Source organism: Salvelinus alpinus, chromosome 9 (assembly GCF_045679555.1).
Source record: "Salvelinus alpinus chromosome 9, SLU_Salpinus.1, whole genome shotgun sequence".
NCBI classification, from domain to species: Eukaryota; Metazoa; Chordata; class Actinopteri; order Salmoniformes; family Salmonidae; genus Salvelinus; species Salvelinus alpinus.
In genome coordinates, this window is record NC_092094.1 from 23,018,358 (window position 1) to 23,041,202 (window position 22,845).

At 42.0% G+C, this 22,845-nt stretch overlaps 1 protein-coding gene across 3 annotated transcripts in view; it reads left to right on the forward strand.

Moving 5' to 3' along the window:
- The first annotated feature begins 517 nt into the window (after nucleotides 1-517).
- Nucleotides 518-22,845, forward strand: part of LOC139583986 (inositol 1,4,5-trisphosphate-gated calcium channel ITPR2-like) — a 156,218-nt gene continuing 133,890 nt past the window's right edge. Inside the window, exons 1-3 of one of the 3 annotated variants that reach the window (XM_071415480.1) lie at nucleotides 518-1,038; nucleotides 21,715-21,785; nucleotides 22,222-22,340. In XM_071415480.1, the coding sequence (XP_071271581.1) occupies nucleotides 947-1,038; nucleotides 21,715-21,785; nucleotides 22,222-22,340 (282 nt within the window). In that variant the 5' untranslated portion in view covers nucleotides 518-946. The remainder of the gene's footprint in view (nucleotides 1,039-21,714; nucleotides 21,786-22,221; nucleotides 22,341-22,845) is intronic. The other 2 variants (XM_071415477.1, XM_071415479.1) reach the window with 2 other exon arrangements.

The window sequence follows — 22,845 nt, forward strand, 5'->3', positions numbered from 1 at the left end:
TTTAATTACTTGTTACTTTTATTTCTTATTCTTATTCAAATTGATTTTACTTTTAACTTTTAACTCCGTTGTTGGTTAGGGCTCGTAAGTAAGCATTTCACTGTGAGGTCTTCACCTGTTGTTGTATTCGACGCATGTGACTAATACAATTTGATTTGACTTGATTTGGTTTATGGTGCTTTCAAGACAACTGTGAACTTGGAAAAATACGAGGTTAAATCATGACGTCAGTGATCTTCAGGTCGGAAAGTCGGAAATCTTCAAAGAGGCCCGAGTTCCCTATCGGAACTTGTTTTATTCCCAGTTGTCTTGAACGGACTGAAGTCGGAGATTTCCGAGTTCCCAGTTGTTTTGAACGCGGCAACACACACACACATACCCACGCACAAGCACACCATTGCATAACCCGGAACTCCAGGCCATTGATGTCCACTAATTTATCTCATTACAGAGCAAGTTTGCAAGAAATAGCCAGGAAATGTTCAATTATAGAATTGATTGCTGTGTCTACTCATGTACGCACTTACATAGCAGAATTGTACATCCATTGCTTCTCAAAGCATTTGGATATGAGTAGGCCAACATTAGACGGGATAGGCTGACTGGTTCTGTATCTGCGCCTCCAACAGAACCAGTCTCCTCCCCTAAAGTTGATGTGAAAGAGAGAACATTATGCTGTCTGAACACGGGAAGAAGTTGGGTTCATAAACTAAATCGGCAGTTTGTTTACAGTAACTCCAAGTTTTTCCTTTGTCGTCTTTTTGTAATTTTGACTGGTAAAAACGGGAAAACATGTCTCGTTTCTGGGCGGTGTTGTTCGCAATTTGACGAGTGATACGCAGGATTGTTGCCAAGATACATTGTAACGTGTCAGAGGGATAACTTAATCAAACCAAGACGGCTGTATGTCCCTGGAAAGACGACTTTTGGACAGAATTAAGCGAAAATGTCAGACAACAGATCTAGTTTTCTTCATATTGGAGACATTGTGTCGCTGTACGCAGAAGGCACTGTCAATGGCTTCATCAGTACATTGGGGTATGTTCCCTCTAATAATCTAATTAAATATTATGTGTATCTAAAACCATGTTTGATGAAAATCTGTGACAAACAGCTACAGGCTCGTTTGGCGTCCGATGCATGAAATGGGTCAATGTAACATGCAGTGTGAGATTGGTGTCTGTGGATCTGGGGTTGAGAAGTCGGAAGTTGAAAAGGCCTAATCACAAGCAATTGTATCAAGGAGGAAATGAAGATGAGTAACATTGCACAGTTATGCAAGTATAATAGGAATCCAAACTTTATGTGCATGTACCTCGCTAGTGTAACCAATGCGTGCGCAATGTCCTGTACACATGCAGCCACTTTATTACTCTCAGGGCGTCAAATGGTTTACTGGGAAAGGATTATGTGCTGTAATCCATGACCTAATCAAAATAGTATGAAGTGTTTTGTGAGAGGTCGTGGCCCTTTTTGTAGTAGTAGCACGTGCTGTGATGTGACTGAAGAATTGTACTCGAATGCTCACACCTGTTTGATCAAGATGTGCTGTAATGTGTGGAATGTGTATGATATATTCACCAGGGTGTCCTCCAATGCAACATGAATAATTGTTGGGTTGTTGAATTCACCCTTATGAAAAGAAACTTGTAGTATAACATCCGTTTGAGTGCAGTATGATTCAAATAATGCATCCAAAATACCACAGTTGACTGCAGTTACTGTAAAGGTGCTAGTGTGTGTGGCCAATACTTTCATCTGCTGAAAGTTATGATAGAAAACCTTCACTAACCTTTCCACTTTAAAAATATATACATTTTTTACTTTTGGGTAATGAAAACCTTTCCAAATGCACAGAATCTGAATGAGGTTTAGGTTCAGTTTTTTGACAACAGTGAAGGAAGGCCAAAGTAAGGTACGTGTATAGGTGCACTATAGTCTGGGGACAGGGGACCACTGGTCGAGCACAAAACGTCACAGTGAATAACCTGCACTCAGAGTTTTGGGGTACTGGTTGCTGAAGGGATTCTTCCCAGAGTAGGTCTAACAAGTACTCTTAAATGGTGTAGTATTATACAATGGGTGGGTCTAATCCTGAATGCTGATTGGTTAAAACCGCTTTCTAGCCGGTGTCTATTCCACAAGTTACCACCGGCTAAATCTAGGATGTTAAAATGCCTATTTAGTCTGTACCATCTTACTGCTCAGTCCACTGTCTCATCAGCTATAAAAAGCATCTAGACATTATCTCACATTTCTTTAAGACTAACATTTCGTTTTCAACAGCGGAGATTTGTATAATCCATTTTTATGGATATATAATGTAACTTGAAAAAAGGTCAAATGAAACGAAGTGCAGCTAGTTTTCAGTCTTTCCAGCTTCAGTTTGAAGTGATTGTGTTAGCTGTGTTGTTGGCTAGCTCCTCTGAACAGCAGTGACGAGTGAGTACATTTTCTATGCCAGGCAAATTCGCCCCTCATTGTTATGGATGTATCCAAATGTCACCAGAAAACCGCTTAAACAAATGCAAATGCAGCTGCTTTGCTGTTATTCTGACTGCACTTTTTTTGACGTGAATGTAAGTTAGCCTTAGTTGGCTAGCTAGCAAGCAGGGGATAAGAACGTTGCCAGCCATTATGGCAACGGAACGTTTAGAACGAACAACTGGGTCACGTACATAGATGCAGAACAAAAAGACTGAATGACTGGGTCGCATCTCTGGCAACAGAACCAATAGAACGAACGACCAGCCGGCTTGGGTAGCAACCCTAGATTTGCGTCAGGACTATATCTTGTGGTAGGATGAAATAGTATGAAAAATTCCTCAAAATAATATTTTTTTAATGAAAATATGTCAATCATAATTTGAATATGGTGGTAACCCATTGTATGAAAGTGATAATGCCCTCGAAGCCAGTGTTTGGTTGATATATTGGCCCTCGACAAACTAAAACCTATGCCATGGCATTATCACTTAATTTTAGTGTTTTTTCAATTAATGAAAGTTTATTATCATAAATAACAGCTAATTCCAAGGACCATCTGAGAATTTCTACAAATATTAACTGGGAAGAGAATTGACTAATGCACCAAATAGACAAGCTGAGTTACTTATAGTGACTACAAGAAGAAAGTTCAAATGCGGCTCCAGCACTTCAGTGAATCTCTCAGCTCTGCCCTCTGCCCTCTAGGCCAGGAACAGGCTTGAATTGACAGACTGCCTCTGTGGACTGAATCTGCCCCACCCACTTCCCGCTCTTTCTCACATTCTCTCCCTCGCTTTCATTGTCTCAATCTACTTTCTCTTTCTGTGCTTTCAAACAGCAACTCTCCAAAAGCATAGCAGGCATGAGCAGAGGATCACTCCTGAATTCCATTCTCCTATCTATTATGGTCACTCAGAACCCCAGTGTGTTCACGAGACACACAAGCCATATTTTAATACCTTCAATGTGTCCTTGAGGTAATCACTGATCTGTAAAATTAGTGGATAGGTGAAATCCCATTGCTTTCAGCAATCATACTGTATCAGATCAGCAATTTCAAGCAGGAAGGAAGGGAAACGGGGACAATGTTTATATAGGGACAGACTGGCTTGTAACCTGGGCAGATGAAGCCTATAAAGGCCACAGATGGACCTATGCCAACAATATGAATCATATGACCTACTTTATGTTACTGAAAAGTAACTGGTCAAAGCCAATCTCAATGCAAATGTCAAAGCCATAAAATGTCTGAGTGCATAGTAGAGAGCTCAGCTGTTTTTAAAGCAAAGGTATAAAGTCTATCAGTGATTCATTAACTGATGCAGTCTGACAGCCAGGTCTGTGTGGTGTGCTTTATCAACACTACACACACCTAAAAATAAGCCTCATTCAAGGCCCAGGAAGTCAGTGGCAGAGATCCTGCCTGACTACATTGCAGGTGCATGCTCGATCTTACAACGCCTGTTTAGGTATGTAACATATCAGCTAACCCTGCGTTGCCCAAGCTCGGTCCTGGGGACCCCAAGGGGTGCACGTTTTGGTTTTTGATTCAAATAATCTAAGCTTGATTAGTTGATTATTTGAATCAGCCTTGTAGTGCTAGGGCAAAATCCAAAACGTGCACCCCTTGGGGTCCTGAGGACGCCGACCGAGATGGCCGCCTCGCTTCGCGTTCCTAGGAAACTATGCAGTATTTAGTTTTTTTATGTGTTATTCCTTACATTGGTACACCAGGTAATCTTAGGTTTCATTACATACAGTCGGGAGGAACTACTGAATATAAGAGCAACGTCAACTCACCATCGTTACAACCAGGAATATGACTCTCCCGAAGCGGATCCTGTGTTTTGCCTTCCACCCAATACAATGGATCTGATCCCAGCCGGTGACCCTAAACAACGACGCCGTAAAAGGGGCAAATGAAGCGGTCTCCTGGTCAGGCTTCGGAGACGGGCACATCGCGCTCCACTCCCTAGCATACTACTCGCCAATGTCCAGTCTCTTGACAATAAGGTTGATGAAATCCGAGCAAGGGTAACATTCCAGAGAGACATCAGGGATTGTAACGGTCTTTGCTTCACGGAAACATGGCTCACTCGAGAGACGCTAACGGAGTCGGTGCAGCCAGCTGGTTTCTTCACGCATCGCGCCGACAGAAACAAGCATCTTTCTGGTAAGAAGAGGGGCGGGGGTGTATGCCTTATGATCAACGAGACGTGGTGTGATCATAACAACATACAGGAACTCAAGTCCTTCTGTTCACCTGCCTTAGAATTCCTCACAATCAAATGTCGACCGCATTATCTACCAAGGGAATTCTCTTCGATCATAATCACAGCCGTATATATTCCCCCCCAAGCAGACACATCGTTGGCCCTGAACGAACTTTATCTGACTCTTTGTAAACTGGAAACCACACACCCTGAGGCTGCATTCATCGTAGCTGGGGATTTTAACAAGGCTAATCTGAAAACAAAACTCCCTAAATTCTATCAGCATATCGATTGTGCTACCAGGGCTGGTAAAACCTTGGATCATTGTTATACTAACTTCTGCGACGCATATAAGGCCCTCCCCCACCCTCCTTTCGGAAAAGCTGACCACGACTCCATTTTGTTGCTTCCAGCCTACAAACAGAAACTAAAACAGCAAGCTCAGGTCTGTTCAACGCTGGTCCGACCAATCTGATTCCACGCTTCAAGACTGCTTCGATCACGTGGATTGGGATATGTTCCGCATTGCGTCCAACAACAACATTGATGAATACGCTGATTCGGTGAGCGAGTTCATTAGAAAGTGCATTGACGATGTCGTACCCACAGCAACGATTAAAACATTCCCAAACCAGAAACCATGGATTGATGGCAGCATTCGCAGGAAACTGAAAGCGCGAACCACTGCTTTTAACCAGGGCAAGGTGACCGGAAACATGACCGAATACAAACACTGTAGCTATTCCCTCCGCAAGGCAATCAAACAAGCTAAGTCCCAGTATAGAGACAAAGTAGAGTCGCAATTCAACAGCTCAGACACGAGGTATGTGGCAGGGTCTACAGTCAATCACGGATTACAAAAATAAATCCAGCCCCGTCGCGGACCAGGATGTCTTGCTCCCAGACAGACTAAATAACTTTTTTGGACAATACAGTGCCACTGACACGGCCCGCTACCAAAACCTGCGGGCTCTCCTTCACTGCAGCCGAGGTGAGTAAAACATTTAAACGTGTTAACCCTCGCAAGGCTGCAGGCCCAGACGGCATTCCCAGCCGCGTCCTCAGAGCATGCGCAGACCAGCTGGCTGGTGTGTTTAAGGACATATTCAATCAATCCTTATCCCAGTCTGCTGTTCCCACATGCTTCAAGAGGGCCACCATTGTTCCTATTCCCAAGAAAGCTAAGGTAACTGAGCTAAACGACTACCGCCCCGTAGCACTCACTTCCGTCATCATGAAGTGCTTTGAGAGACTAGTCAAGGACCATATCACCTCCACCCTACCTGACACCCTAGACCCACTCCAATTTGCTTACCGACCCAATAGGTCCACAGACGACGCAATCGCAACCACACTGCACACTGCCCTAACCCATCTGGACAAGAGGAATACCTATGTGAGAATGCTGTTCATCGACTACAGCTCAGCATTTAACACCATAGTACCCTCCAAACTCGTCATCAAGCTCGAGACCCTGGGTCTCGACCCCGCCCTGTGCAACTGGGTCCTGGACTTCCTGACGGGCCGCCCCCAGGTGGTGAGGGTAGGTAACAACATCTCCACCCCGCTGATCCTCAACACCGGGGCCCCACAAGGGTGCGTTCTGAGCCCTCTCCTGTACTCCCTGTTCACCTACGACTGCGTGGCCATGCACGCCTCCAACTCAATCATCAAGTTTGCGGACGACACTACAGTGGTAGGCTTGATTACCAACAACGACGAGACGGCCTACAGGGAGGAGGTGAGGGCCCTCGGAGTGTGGTGTCAGGAAAATAACTTCACACTCAACGTCAACAAAACAAAGGAGATGATTGTGGACTTCAGGAAACAGCAGAGGGAGCACCCCCCTATCCACATCGACGGGACAGTAGTGGAGAAGGTGGAACATTTACATTACATTTACATTTAAGTCATTTAGCAGACGCTCTTATCCAGAGCGACTTACAAATTGGAAAGTTCATACATATTCATCCTGGTCCCCCCGTGGGGAATGAACCCACAACCCTGGCGTTGCAAGCGCCATGCTCTACCAACTGAGCCACACGGGAACGTTTAAAGTTCCTCGGTGTACACATCACGGACAAACTGAATTGGTCCACCCACACAGACAGCGTTGTGAAGAAGGCGCAGCGGCGCCTCTTCAACCTCAGGAGGCTGTAGAAATTCGGCTTGTCACCAAAAGCACTCACAAACTTCTACAGATGCACAATCGAGAGCATCCTGTCGGGCTGTATCACCGCCTGGTACGGCAACTGCTCCGCCCACAACCGTAAGGCTCTCCAGAGGGTAGTGAGGTCTGCACAACGCATCACCGGGGGCTAACTACCTGCCCTCCAGGACACCTACACCACCCGATGTCACAGGAAGGCCATAAAGATCATCAAGGACAACAACCACCCGAGCCACTGCCTGTTCACCCCGCTATCATCCAGAAGGCGAGGTCAGTACAGGTGCATCAAAGCAGGGACCGAGAGACTGAAAAACAGCTTCTATCTCAAGGCCATCAGACTGTTAAACAGCCACCACTAACATTTAGTGGCCGCTGCCAACATACTGACTCAACTCCAGCCACTTTAATAATGGGAATTGATGGAAATTATGTAAAAATGTATCACTAGCCACTTTAAACAATGCCACTTAATATAATGTTTACATACCCTACATTACTCATCTCATATGTATATACTGTACTGTATATCATCTACTGCATCTTGCCATCTTTATGTAATACATGTATCACTAGCCACTTTAAACTATGCCACTTTATGTTTACATACCCTACATTACTCATCTCATATGTATAGACTGTACACTATACCATCTACTGCATCTTGCCTATGCCGTTCTGTACCATCACTCATTCATATATCCTTATGTACATATTCTTTATCCCTTTACACTTGTGTGTATAAGGTAGTGGTTGTGGAATTGTTAGGTTAGATTACTTGTTGGTTATTACTGCATTGTCGGAACTAGAAGCACAAGCATTTCGCTACACTCGCATTAACATCTGCTAACCATGTGTATGTGACAAATACAATTTGATTTGATTTGACCGAGTTTGGGAAACACTGAGCTAGCCACATGTAGAGCTGTGCTTTTACTGGTATTTTCAGCATTATCCCCAAGTGTTGCTGCATGTAGAAAATCGGACACCGATTTGCCGATATTTTATTATTTAAAAAAAATATATTATTATTATTTAAAAAAATGTTTTAACACCTTTTATTTAACTAGGCAAGTCAGTTAAGAACACATTCTTATTTTCAATGACGGCCTTGGAACGGTGGGTTAACTGCCTTGTTCAGGGGCAGAACGGCAGATTTTTACCTTGTCAGCTCGGGGATTTGTTTTAGCAACCTTCTGGTTACTAATCCAACGCTCTAACCACCTGCCTTACATTGCACTCCACGAGGAGCCTGCGTGGCAGGCTGACTACCTGTTACGTGAGGGCAGTAAGTTGCTAGCTAGCATTTAAACTTATCTTATAAAAAACAATCAATCTTAACATAATCACTAGTTAACTACACATGGTTGATGATATTACTAGTTTATCTAGCGTGTCCTGCGTTACATATAATCAATGCGGTGCCTGTTAATTTCTCATCGACTCACAGCCTACTTCGACAAACGGGTGATGATTTAACAAGCGCATTTGCGAAAAAAGCACTGTCGTTGCACCATGTACCTAACCATAAACATTTCTTTAAAATCAATACACAAGTACATATTTTTAAACCTGCATATTTAGTTAATATTGCCTGCTAACATTAATTTCTTATAACTAGGGAGATTGTGTCACCTCTCTTGCGTTCCGTGCAAGCAGTCAGGGTATATGCAGCAGTTTGGGCCACCTGGCTCATTGCGAACTGTGTAAAGTCCATTTATTCCTAACAAAGGCCATAATTAATTTGCCAGAATTGTACATAATTATGACATAACATTGCACAACCTTCAATGTAACAGCAATATTTATACTTAGGGTTGCCACCCGTTAGATAAAATACGGAACGGTTCCGTATTTCTCTGAAAGAATAAACGTTTTGTTTCCGAAATGATAGTTTCCGGATTTGACCATATTAATGACCTAAGGCTCGTATTTCTGTGTGTTATTATGTTATAATTAAGTCTATGATTTGATATTTGATAGAGCGGTCTGACTGAGCGATGGTAGGCAGCAGCAAGCTCGTAAGCATTGCGCTGTTTATGACTTCAAGCCTATCAACTCCCGAGATTAGGCTGGTGTAACCATTGTGAAATGGCTAGCTAGTTAACGGGGTGCGCGCTAATAGCGTTTCAAATGTCACTCGCTCTGAGACTTGGAGTGGTTGTTCCCCTTGCTCTGCATGGGTAACGCTGCTTCGAGGGTGGCTGTTGTCGATGTGTTCCTGGTTCGAGCCCAGGTAGGATGGAGGAGAGGGATGGAAGCTATACTGTTACACTGGCAATACTAAAGTGCCTATCAGAACATCCAATAGTCAAAGGTATATGAAATACAAATCGAATAGAGAGAAATAGTCCTATAATTCCTATAATAACTACAACCTTAAACTTCTTACCTGGGAAGGGAATATTGAAGACTCATGTTAAAAAGAACCACCAGCTTTCATATGTTCTGAGCAAGGAACTTAAACGTTACCTTTTTTACATGGCACATATTGCACTTTTACTTTCTACTCCAACACTTTGTTTTTGCTTTATTTAAACCAAATTGAACACGTTTCATTATTTATTTGAGGTTAAATTGATATTATTAATGTATTATATTAAGTTAAAATAAGTGTTCATTCAGTATTGTTGTAATTGTCATTATTACAAATAAAAGAATAAAAAAAATTGTCAGATTAATCGGTATCGGCGTTGAAAAATCATAATCGGTCGACCTCTACTCTGGAGTAAATGTCAGTTGGCTTTTCATAGCCGATCATTCAGAGTTAGAGACAGAAGGTCCGGGACAAGGTAGCACTTCCGGTGAATAGGTCAGGGTTCCATAGCTGCAGGCAGAACTGTTGAAACTGGAGCAACAGCACGACCAGCTGGACTGGGGACAGCATGGAGTCATCAGGTCAGGTAGTCCAGAGGCATGGTCCTAGAGCTCAGGTTCTCCGAGAGAGTTCGAGGGAGCATACTTAAATTCACAGGACACCGGATAAGACAGGAAAAATACTCCAGATATAACAGACTGATCCTAGCACCCCAACACAAACTATTACAGCATAAATTCTGGAGGCTGAGACCGGAGGGGTCGGGAGACACTGTGTCCCCGTCCGATGATACTCTCGGACAGGGCCAACCAGGCAGGATATAACCCCACCCACTTTGCCAAAGCACAGCCCCCACACCACTAGAGGGATATCTTCAAACCACCAACTTCCTACCCTGAGATAAGGCACAGTATAGCCCACGAAGACCTCCCCCATGGCATGAACCCAAGGGGGTGTGCCAACCTGGACAGGAAGATCACGTCAGTGACTCAACCCACTCAAGTGACGCACCCCTCCTAGGGACTGCATGGAAGAGCGCCAGTAACTCAGCCCCCGTAACAGGGTTAGAGGCAGAGGATCCAGGTTGAGGGAGGAGAACTGGCCAGGCAGAGACGGCAAGGGCTGTTCGTCGCTCCAGTGCCTTTCCGTTCACCTTCACACTCCTGGGCCAGACTACACTCAATCATAGGACCTACTGAAGAGATTAATCCAATCACTCAATCAATCAATGCATGCCTGGTTGTGGGTGTGTGTTTGTTAGGGGAGACGTAGCTCTGCAAATCTTTTTCACACTAAACCTATTATTTGGCAGGGAATACTATTTCTAGATCAGTGATTCTACACCTCACTTCTCAAGTTGATCTTCTCCAGTCGACTCGAAGTTGTAGCTGAAAATGAGTCAAATAGGGGCTGTTAAAACCTCTTAAGGATTAGCCCCTTTTTATACATTTTTGCCTAAAATGTCATACTCAAATCTGCCTGTAGCTCAGGCCCTGAAGCAAGGATATGCATATTCTTGGTACCATTTGAAAGGAAATACTTTGACGTTTATGGAAATGTGAAAGGAATGTAGTAGAATATAAAACGATAGATCTGGTAAAAGATAATACAAAAAAAACAACATTATTTTGTATTATTTTTTTAGCCATCTTTGAAATGCAAGAGAGAGGCTGTAATGTATTATTCCAGCCCAGGTGCAATTTAGATTTTGGCCACTAGATGGCATTAGTGTGTGTAAAGTTTTAGACTGATCCAATGAACCGTTGCATTTCTGTTCAGATTCTTGTATCAAGACTGCCCAAATGTGCCTAATTTGTTTATTATTAACTTTTCATGTTCAAATTGTGCACTCTCCTCAAACAATAGCATGGTATTCTTTCACTGCAATAGCTACTGTACATTGGACAGTGCAGTTAACTTAAATTCTTGTTAATCTTTCTGCCAATATCAGATATGTCTATGTCCTGGGAAATGTTCCTGTTACATACAACCACATGCTAATCGCATTAGCCTACGTTAGCTCAACCGTCCTGTGGAAGGGACACCGATCCCAAATAAGTTTAAAGGGTCGCATCAATGGTTGTGTCCAAATACCCATACTTGCGTCCTAAATAGTAGGCAGTTTAATAATGTGACATTTCGAAAATCGACTATACTTTAAATGCCTGGATGTAATACTAATTTCGGCTTTGACAACAGCTGATCAATTAGATATGGGGATGCGCTACCGAAATCAACGAATAGCAGGAAACAACTCAATCACGCATGGCGCATTCTCAGTATGCGATAAGAGAATGTTTAATAGTATGTGACATTTCTAAAATGTAGTATGCTTTAAATGGTAGGATGTTGGTCATTTCGGCTCTTCATGTAGTAGAATTATATGCACCCTTTTCCACGATGCATTGGAAGAGGTGGTCTGCGAGTGATGGGCCCTAGTTCTCTTCAAGTAGCCAAACAATAAAACTAGGCAACTTAATTTCGAAGATGCCCGAAGCTTCTGCGATGGTGTTCAAATGTAGGCTAAGTAGCTTTTGTTCTCTTTAAAATTATCACGAGTATTGATTGCATCGTAGGTTACATATTTTTACCCAAAGTGGGTTTCTGTTTTCTCAGTGTTTGAATGTGTTGGCACTGGGATTCGGGATGTGGCTGCGTTACTTATGTCATGTTAATCAGGCCTTTTAATTTGAACATATGGAGTGTTTTAGTTTTGTAGGTTAGGCTACCTATTTCATTATTTAATTGATGGATCAAGCCTTAAGTCATTCTGATCTCGTTCCCAATGATCAGTGCTTTAGTATGTTGTTGTCCAGTGGCTCTGAATTTGCAATGCACCCAACTGTCCTCATTTTTCTGTACAATAGCCTTTTGATTTTAATATTTTAAACGTTTTGGTGTGTGTACTAGGCTATTTCATTTATATATGCTACAGCACTTTGATTACATTAATAAATATGTTGAAATGGAACCAAACTATGTTGTCAGTCCATTTGAAATACGATAGATGGGCTATATGGTCTATCACCAGCCTGAGTAGGCCTATAATGCCATTCCTATTCTATTCAAATTTGAGAGAAATTAATTAAATTGGAAATTAGCTGTTATCAGGCTAGTTTATGCGATGCATGTCTGTTGAATTTGGAAAAATTCACCTGCACTCGGCCCTGCCCCGCCTACTCAGCCAATCAGGAGCTTCTACTGCGTTGTGGCCGTGGCATACTGCATACTTTTTACTAAATGGTACGTGCTAAATAGTATGCAGTTTAAGTATGTAGTACATTAGTGTGGGTATTCGGACATGGCCACTGATACCAACCATTGTAGCTAATTTGGGAGGTAGCTCCAACTGGGATTCTAACCTGGGTCCAGAGACGGATGAGCTCGCTAGGTATTGGATTAAGGTCGCTACATTACTCCAGACCGTCGGGAGAGCATATCTCCACTCCCCATGCTTGTCTATACCAAGTTCGTCACGTGTACATGCCTCTCGGATGGCGCCCTCACACTTCTGACACCAATGTAGCGAATTTGGGGTGAAGTCCTGACCAGGACTCGAGCATGAATCCAGCGACTGTCAAGCGAGTCCCGGTCAGGGCTACCCCCGAATTCACTACAATATACTTTGATGGTTGGTTTAATTGCACCTAATTTACCCATTTTTAGCTACAACTTCCCGAGTCAGTTGGAGAGGATCAGCTTGAGCAAAGTGAGGTGTAGAATCACTGATCTACAAATTGTAGTCCCTGCCAAATAACAGGTTTTGATGACGTGGCATGCAACCATTGGTTGACGCAATGTAATGCCTGAGCATCTATTTTGGCAGGAACTCAACCATTGTGCATCCTTAATGGCACCCTGTTGCCTATAGTGCACTATTTAGTCCTTGCTTCCTTCATCCTCATTCCTCCAATTCCTCACCTCCCCCTCAAGGCACATTGCAGGAGAGTATCCAAGTTCCTTCCCCTCGACATCCTCCTCCAATTAGATTTGAGTATCATATAAGGCAAGAAATGAAGGAAACAAGGTTGGAATAAGCAATGATTTGAAGGCTAGTAATGTTTTCAGACACATCCATGGTATCATGAATGTTGGCTCGATTCGCCATTACTGTACGCGTCACATGCAACCTTGCCTCGACAGGCTTTGATGACTAAATCCATATTGACATATGATAGTAGCCTATATGATAGTAAGTATAAGCTCTTACTTAAATAAGTTCCTCAGGTCACACCTCATTTACAAACGCTCATTTCCCCTGAGGCTGATCTTCTCCCTGGGTCCAATCCTCTTTTTCTGTTGTGCTTATCTATCTTTCAAGCAAACAGACAAGTCAACACATTTCAGTTTAGTAGTCACTTGCTACTTTATACAACCCTAAGGTAGCCTGAATTGTGTATGAACTGTTCATAGACCTGTCATTTAGCTACACAGGGTAAATGACTGCAATTAATCTCATCCTCGGGCCTACTTTTAATCTTATTGAAAGCATTTAAGCTGAAAAAGGGGTACAATTTATTTATATATACACACATACATACATTACACACACTACCATTCAAAAGTTTGGGGTCACATAGAAATGTCCTTGTTTTTTAAAGAAAAGCACATTGTTTTTGTCCATTTAAAATCAAATTGATCAGAAATACAGTGCAGACATTGTTAATGTTGTAAATGACTATTGTAGCTGGAAACGGCAGATTTAACAAAAATTTAATATCTACATAGGCTTACAGAGGCCCATTATCAGCAACCATCACTCCTGTGTTCCAATGACGCGTTGTGTTAGCTAATCCAAGTTTTTCATTTTAAAAGACTAATTGATCATTTGAAAAACCTTTTGCAGTTATGTTAGCACAGCTGAAAACTGTTGTGCTGATTTAATGATGCAATAAACAGGCCTTCTTTAGACTAGTTGAGTATCTGGAGCATCAGCATTTGTGGGTTCGATGACAACGAAACAAAGAACTTTCTTCTGAAACTCGTCAGTCTATTCTTGTTCTGAGAAATTAAGGCTATTCCATGAGAGAAATTGCCAAGAAACTGAAGATCTCATACAATGCTGTGTACTACTCCCTTCACAGAACAGTGCAAACTGGCTCTAACCAGAATAGAAAGAGGAGTGGGAGGCCCAGGTGCACAACTGAGCAAGAGAACAAGTACATTAGAGTGTCTAGTTTGAGAAACAGATGCCTCACAATGCCATATTAGCCACTTTCAGTGCAACATACTGAAACAAAACTAACTAGAGATTTTTTTGTAGAGTAGGATTCTATTGCATTGGAGTAGGATTTTATTGCTCAAGACTCAGCCCGTACTCTACACAGACCTGTGCGGCATAACCAATCAGAACTACAGTAGGCCTATATGCAAATGGACCATTGCCGTATATGGATCTGTGCAATTTACTGTGTTTACAGCTGTGGCTGAGCATAATGTGCTTGTTTTGAGATCAAAGCAAGAGCTGCATGTAGCCATTTGTGCACATTTTGTTCGTATCCTTTGCTAGTTAGTGAGTTATTAGCCCAGTTATAGATAATTTGCAATCAGCAATAGGGGTCTGGTTGCTTCCTACAAGAGCACAAAACGTGTACATTCTAGACATCTTTGAAAAGCAAGTCAGGTAAAGAGCTTTTTTTTTTGTCTTAAAGTGTCAGTGTTGTATTTTGAGGCAGGCTTGAATAAGCTAAGTAGCCAATAGGCAGAGGGTAGCTTAATTTGTCTGATTCTCTGTAATAGTGGTATGGTAATAATAATAATACATTTTAGTGGTTTCTTGCATCAAACAACACCATTTGTTTCAGTCACCTTCTTGTCTGTGGATAAACAGGTTAATGTCAAGCCCTGCATGTTTTCTTTAGAGGTCTCATGGAATGTAGGCCTACATTTGAACACAGCACATTGGCTGCTATTGTAGGCTGAATGATAGAACAGCTATTTCCATGTTATAATGTTATGGGATGCATTTTCTCGATTGTGTTTGATGGTAGGCCACTCTGGTAGGCCTGCATTATGATCATTTAATAGCCTCAGTAGCCTGCTTGGCCATTGTTAAAACTAACTTTAAAGCAGGTACAGCCTCAGTGTTCACAGTAAACGCGCGCTGGAAATTGCACAGAATGTTCAAGTTTGCGCTCAGCAGACCTGAAATTTGCTCGGTGCCACAATTTTTCTTTTAGAGGGAACATTGGTAGTAGATACCAGGCTGTGAAGGCTTCTGAGGGGAGGATGGCTCATAATAATGCCTGGAATGGAGCAACTGGAATGGCATCAATCCATTTGTATGATGTTTTTGAAACTATTCCGCTCCAGCCATTACCACGAGCCCATCCTCCCAATTAAGGTGCCACTAAACTCCTGTGGTGCCAGGTGCACAGTTTGTGTCAAGAACTGCAACGCTGCTGGGTTTTTCACGCTCAACGGTTTCCCATGTGTTCAAGAATGGTCCACCACCCAAAGGGCATCCAGCTAACTTGACACAACTGTGGGAAGCATTGGAATCAACATGGGCCAGCATCCCTGTGGAACTGTTTTGACACCTTGTAGAGTCCATGCCTCGACAAATTGAGGCTGTTCTGAGGGCAAAAGGGAGGGGGGGGGTGCAACTCAATATTAGGAAGGTGTTCTTAATATTTGGTATACTCTGAGTATTCTGTATCATGCTTCATCTGAGCAGTTTGTTGGCCATTCTACTGTATTCTTCTATCAGAAGATCTGTGTGGTCACACGTTTATTTTGGACACCACGGCCTGGGGTCTTTTGCCTTGCCATAATGTAATGGAGATATATAATGCAGTTGGAAAGTATTCAGACCCCTTGACTTTTCTTTTTTTTTTCCCCTCATCAATCTCCACACAATACCCCATAATGACAAAGCAAAAACAGGTTAATAGATTTTTCTGCAAATTTTATAAACTGAAATATCACATTTACATAAGTACTCAGACCCTTTACTCAGTACTTTGTTGAAGCACATTTGGCAGAGATTACAGCCTCAAGTCTTCTTGGGTATGACGCTACAAGCTTGACTCACCTGTATTTGGGGAGTTTCTCCCATTCTTCTCTGCAGATCTTCTCAAACCTTGCGTGGTTTGTTGGGGAGCGTCACTACACAGTTATTTTCAGGTCTCTCCAGAGATGTTCGATTGGGTTCTAGTCCGGGCTCTGGCTGGGCCACTCAAGGACATTCAGAGACTGAAAAAAATTCCCACAGCATGATGCCGCCACCCATGCTTCACTGTCGGGATGGTGCCAGGTTTCCTCCAGATGTGATGCTTGGCGTTCAGGCCAAAGAGTTCAATCTTGATTTCATCAGACCAGAGAATCTTATGTCTCATGGTCTGAGTGTCTTTAGGTGCCTTTTGGCAAAATCCAAGCGGCCTGTCATGTGCCTTTTACTGAGGAATGGCTTCCATCTGGCCAGTCTACCATAAAGGCCTGATTGGTGGAGTGCTGCAGAGATGTGGAAGGTTCTCCCATCTCCACAGAGGAACTCTAGAACTCTGTCAGAGTGACCATCGTGTTCTTGGTCACCTCCCTGACCAAGGACCTTCTCCACTGATTGCTCAGTTTGGCCGGGCGGCCAGCTCTAGGAAGAGTCCACTTCTTCCATTTAAGAGGCCACTGTGTTCTTGGGGACCTTCAATGCTGCAGACATTTTTTGGTACCCTTCCCCAAATCTGTGTCTCGACACAATCCTGTCTCGGAGCTCTACGGACAATTCCTTCGACCTCATGGCTTGGTTTTTGCTCTGACATGCACTGTCAACTGTGGGACCTTACGTAGACAGGTGCGTGCCTTTCCAAATCTTGTCAAATCTATTGACTACCTCAGGTGGATTCCAATCAAGTTGTTGAAACATCTCAAGGATGATCAATGGAGACAGGATGCACCTCAGCTCAGTTTCAAGTCTCATAGCAAAGGGTCTGAATACTTATGTAGATAAGGTATTTTCTGTTTAACATTTGCAAAAAATTCTAAAAGTCTGTTTTCGCTTTGTTGTTATGGGATATTGTGTGTAGATTGAGGATTTTTTATTTTATTTAATCAATTTTTGAATAAGGCTGTAGCATAACAAAATGTGGAAAGTCAAGCGGTCTGAATACATTCCGAATGCACTGTAATTAGCTTGCCCGTATTCTGTTGGCCGGATGTACCGCTGTTTCATCTTCAACTTTTAGTTCCAGGACCAGGGTCATATTAATTAAGTCATGCAATGGGAAGCATTTTAAAATTAGTGTTTGTTATTGTACACGTAGTCCCTCCCTGTTTAGGTCAGTTTTCTTCTATTTGATTCCTAATGAATAGGGCCCTAGCTCTTTGAACTGAGCAGAGTCATGTGCCTATTCATTAGGGCACACTGTAGCAAAGCCTTTTGCAATGGAAAAAATGTAAATTTGTGTTTCGTATTGGACGAGCTTCAGGCAGTCCCTCCTTGTTGTTCACTTTTTATTTCGTTTGGTGCCTAATGAATGCGGGCCATTTGTTGCTCATTTGTTAGCTAGAGTAATGAGTAGTATGTATCCTGTTTTGTTGTGTAGCACTTGATTTGAAATCCTATTGGACCCTATTGTCTCTAGTTTAGATGGGACTTTGATATGGGAGCTGAGGAATAGGACATATGCACAACCACAGCCAGACAGTTGGGACTGAATGATCAACAGCTATGGCAGCAAAAGAAAATACCCGGCTGACTTACTGTAGTTGGACTGCCAGCTTTGTCTAAACTAGAGGGACTGTGCCTTGCATTTTCCCCCTAGTAGGGTAGATGAATGTGTACTTCTGTGTATTCCAGTGAAGACTTGTTTATGATGAATGTGATTATGACAGGCTAGTGCATGAAGATGCCAGGGGCCTGTTCAGGAGGGTGCAGATTGTTCAGATGGAAATAGATTGCGTAGAACAATCCTGTCATTGTCTGTCTAATCATTGTAAGCTCTATGCTATCTGCATTGCAACGTTCTGAATGTTCCACATCACTGAATACACCCCTACTGTTTGAGTCAGAGGCTGAGCTTAGCTCTATGGATGTGTTTAAAATCTGGAGGCAGATGAGGATATGAATATCACAGAAGAAGAGCGATACAAAAGTTAGTGTGCTAGAAGTAATGTGTGGAAACGAGAACACCCCATGCTTTTGCTAGGTGACTAAGCTATTTGTAAATCTTGTTCAGTTGTAAGTCAAGCGCATGGAACTGCATTGGATACAATAATCTGCTGGTTATTTCTTTAGCAATGCAGACTAGCAGAGAACAAACACACCAAGGATGAAACCGACCACAAGGATAAGCTCCAGTCAACACAATAAGAGGATGCCTCACACTGGGCTTCCTTCCCCATACCGGGTGGAACTTTACACATTGTCACAGACTGGCATCAGCTATCCTGGTCCTAGCCTAGTCCCAGATCTGTTTGTGCTGTCATGCCAAATCCTATGTTCATTGGTGTGTCAATGACCACCATAGGAGTTAGCAAGAAAGGATAAACAGATCTGGGACCAGGCTAGCATAAACTGAAATTTGATGATATAATATATACTTGTTTCACATGATGCAGCCAGGTCACATACAAGTTAGAAGTGAAGAATAGAGTCACATTCTCTGCCAAGTGCCAACAGAATCCTTTTGAGTTTATAGTTTTTCGAAGCTTCTGTGAGAATGTGGTAACACTGACATATTATATCACGCTGCGTTGGTGTGTTAGTTCAGTGTGGATGGACAGTATGTTGTGTGAAGTTCACCAGTTCACCGTTTTATTGTAGCTGTAAAACTTTAAGCGAAACAATTGCTGTTGCAGGCTGGTTGACTATACAATGACATTGACGATAAAATCCAGGCATGCAGTGTGGAGACAAGGTGGTTAGATGTCAACGTATCAGCATTTAGGACTAATCAGCCACACACAGAAGCCAAGAGCATTTCCTCTGGCCCCACCAAGCCCTTTACAGAATTCACTGTTTCCATTTCAACTAGACCAGGGCCTATATTCACTAAGGGCAATTCCACGGAAACTAGAGGTCGACCGATTTATGATTTTTCAACGCCGATACCGATTATTGGAGGACCACTAAAGCTGATACCGATTAATCGGACAATTAAAAATAAATAAAAATTATTAAAAAAATTATTTAAAAAAATTGTATTTATTTGTAATAATGACAATTACAACAATACTGAATGAACACTTATTTTTAACTTAATATAATACATCAAAATCAATTTAACCTCAAATAAATAATGAAACATGTTCAATTTGGTTTAAATAATGCAAAAACAAAGTGTTGGAGAAGAAAGTAAAAGTGCAATATGTGCTATGTAAAAAAGCTAACGTTTAAGTTCCTTGCTCAGAACATGAGAACATATGAAAGCTGGTGGTTCCTTTTAACATGAGTCTTCAATATTCCCAGGTAAGAAGTTTTAGGTTGTAGTTATTATAAGAATTATAGGACTATTTCTCTCTATTCAATTTGTATTTCATATACCTTTGACTATTGGATGTTCTTATAGGCACTTTAGTATTGCCAGTGTAACAGTATAGCTTCCATCCCTCTCCTCGCCGCTACCTGGGGTCGAACCAGGAACACATCGACAACAGCCACCCTCGAAGCAGCGTTACCCATGCAGAGCAAGGGGAACTACTCCAAGTCTCAGAGCGAGTCAGACTGCTCTATCAAATCATAGACTTAATTATAACATAATAACACACAGAAATACGAGCCTTAGGTCATTAATATGGTCGATTCCGGAAACTATCATCTCGAAAACAAAACGTTTATTCTTTCAGTGAAATACAGAACCGTTCCGTATTTTATCTAACGGGTGGCATCCATACGTCTAAATATTCCTGTTACATTGCACAACCTTCAATATTATGTCATAATTACGTAAAATTCTGGCAAATTAGTAAGCAATGAGCCAGGCGGCCCAAACTGTTGCATATACCCTGACTGCGTGCAATGAACGCAAGAGAAGTGACACAATTTCACCTGGTTAATATTGCCTGCTAACCTGAATTTCTTTTAGCTAAATATACAGGTTTAAAAATATATACTTCTGTGTATTGATTTTAAGAAAGGCATTGATGTTTATGGTTAGGTACACGTTGGAGCAACGACAGTCCTTTTTTGCGAATGCGCACCGCATCGATTTATATGATTGATTGTTTTTTATAAGATAAGTTTAATGCTAGCTAGCAACTTACCGTGGCTTCTTACTGCATTCGCGTAACAGGCAGGCTCCTCGTGAGGCAGGTGGTTAGAGCGTTGGACTAGTTAACTGTAAGGTTGCAAGATTGAATCCCTGAGCTGACAAGGTAAAAATCTGTCGTTCTGCCCCTGAACAAGGCAGTTAACCCACCGTTCCTAGGCCATCATTGAAAATAAGAATGTGTTCTTAACTGACTTGCCTAGTTAAATAAAGGTGTCAAAATCGACGTCCAAAAATACTGATTTCCGATTGTTCTTTTTGAAATCGGCCCTAATTAATCGGCCATTCCGATGAATCGGTCGACCTCTAACGGAAACAGAATGATGAGATTTTTCACTTTAAAATGTGTGTCAAACAAAAACCAATGATTGCAAACTTAAACAAATCATACGACTCTATGCACAAGGACTACTTTTAACAATTTCCACAGAAAATTTCACATTGTTTTACTTGAACAGTGCAGATGCAAATGCATTTTTGTAAAATGTTCATTGGAAATTGTAAAGTCGACCTTGTGCATAGAATTGTATGGTTTGTTTGACTTTGCAATAATTGGTTTGTTTGGCACATATTATAAAGTGAAATATCTGAGTTTAGAGCATCATTCTGTTGCTGTGGAATTGCCCCAAAGAATCTCAGTATTAGCGCTGATATTAGTTTAGTTTTTTAGATAATAATACGGTTACATGGATAGGTGTCAACCTGATACAAGATCACTACACATACTCTGAAAAGCAATTTTAATACTGGCCCTGTTATCATTGTAAAACAAACAGTAAACACTAACCATCACAATCAGCGATTATATCTACACTCTAATGAAATCTGGCAATGCTCTGAATTCAACATGACATCCAATGAGGATGATCACATACAATGCTTGCTGATCTGATTTCTTCCTTCTTACATGCTATGTTGATAGTCTGGTTCTAGACTAGGTTGAAGATGACCAGGTTAGGACAAGCTAATCATTACATTATGAAGCTTGTGAAAATAAAAACCGCATGGAACCAGCGCCGTTGCTAACTAGCATCGCTGGTCCCATTCTTAGAATTATTCCTCATTTATGCAAAGAGTTATATGATATTGTAATCCTCTTGTCTTCAACCTGGGTGCTAGACATCATCAACAACCCTGTCTGCCATGGAGTACCACTGTCTATTCTGGGAGAGGAAGGTGTATTGGATCATAGGAAACTGCAGAACATGCCTGCCATGGAGCTCTGTCATGGAGTTTAATTAATAGTAGGAAAGATGTGTGTTATGTTCTCTCCCATATGAACTGTATAAATGGTGTGTATATGATATTGGGATGTTTTCTCCCCAGGCTTGTTGATGACAGGTGTGTGGTGCAGCCCGATGCAGGAGACCTGGCCAATCCGCCCAAAAAGTTCAGAGGTGAGTGGGAGGAGTCTGACCAGCTGCACAATCACATAGGTCACCTAGACTCAAGTGACAGTTAAAGCTGCCATTCAAATGAGTATGTATTAGTAAGCCTTTTGTGAATTAACACTCGCACTTCACTTTTCTTTCCCCCTTACTAGTTCTGGCTTTGCTGATAGCGACTTTATTGAGGAAAATGTACTTACTAGGACTGAGCTATATGATTGCCTCACCTAGCTGTTGTAAGATTAATAGACTAACTGTAAGTCACTCTGCATAGGATCGTCTGCTAAATTACTAATATATAAAAAAATTATGTTTGTTTGATTCATGTATGTATTCCGCTCACTCTCTAACACTCCTCCCTCCCTGTTTCTATTTCTTTATCTTTCTACATTTTTTCCTCCGCATTTATTTCTTCCTCTCCATATCTCTCTGTCTCTCTCTCCAGACTGCCTGTTCAAGGTGTGTCCGATGAACAGGTACTCTGCTCAGAAGCAGTTCTGGAAGGCCAAACAGGGCAAACAAGGCAACAACAACACACAAGAAGACCTATTCAAGAAGTTACAGGTCTGTCTGAAAGTCCTAGTCTTCTTCATTCACAGTCCTGGGCAAGGCAACCACAGGGTGTGCAGGATTTTGAATCATCCTAGCACTAACACAAACGATTCACTGAATCGGGCTTAATTATTATTATAGTTAATTAGTCAAATCAAGTATTAGTGCAGGGCTGGAACAACAATCTGCACGCCCTGTAGGTCCCCAGGACCTGGACTGAAAAGCACTGCTTTAAAGGGCCAATGTTTCGGTAAAAAGCTGAGGGATGGGGCTGGAGATGTGTAACCACTCTCAAATTCATAGACAGAGGTATGGATGCAAGGACTGAACCTACATGATATCAAAATGATAATTTAACCATGTTTTGAGGCTATACAGTGCTTGTTTACATTTACTTTGTACAACAAACTTATATTTTGTGTTCTGATTGGGTACGTCAGTTAAACTGTGGCATTGAGGCATTTATAAGTTAAGATTCAATGGGTACACCCAAAAATGGATGTAGAAACTGCTGATT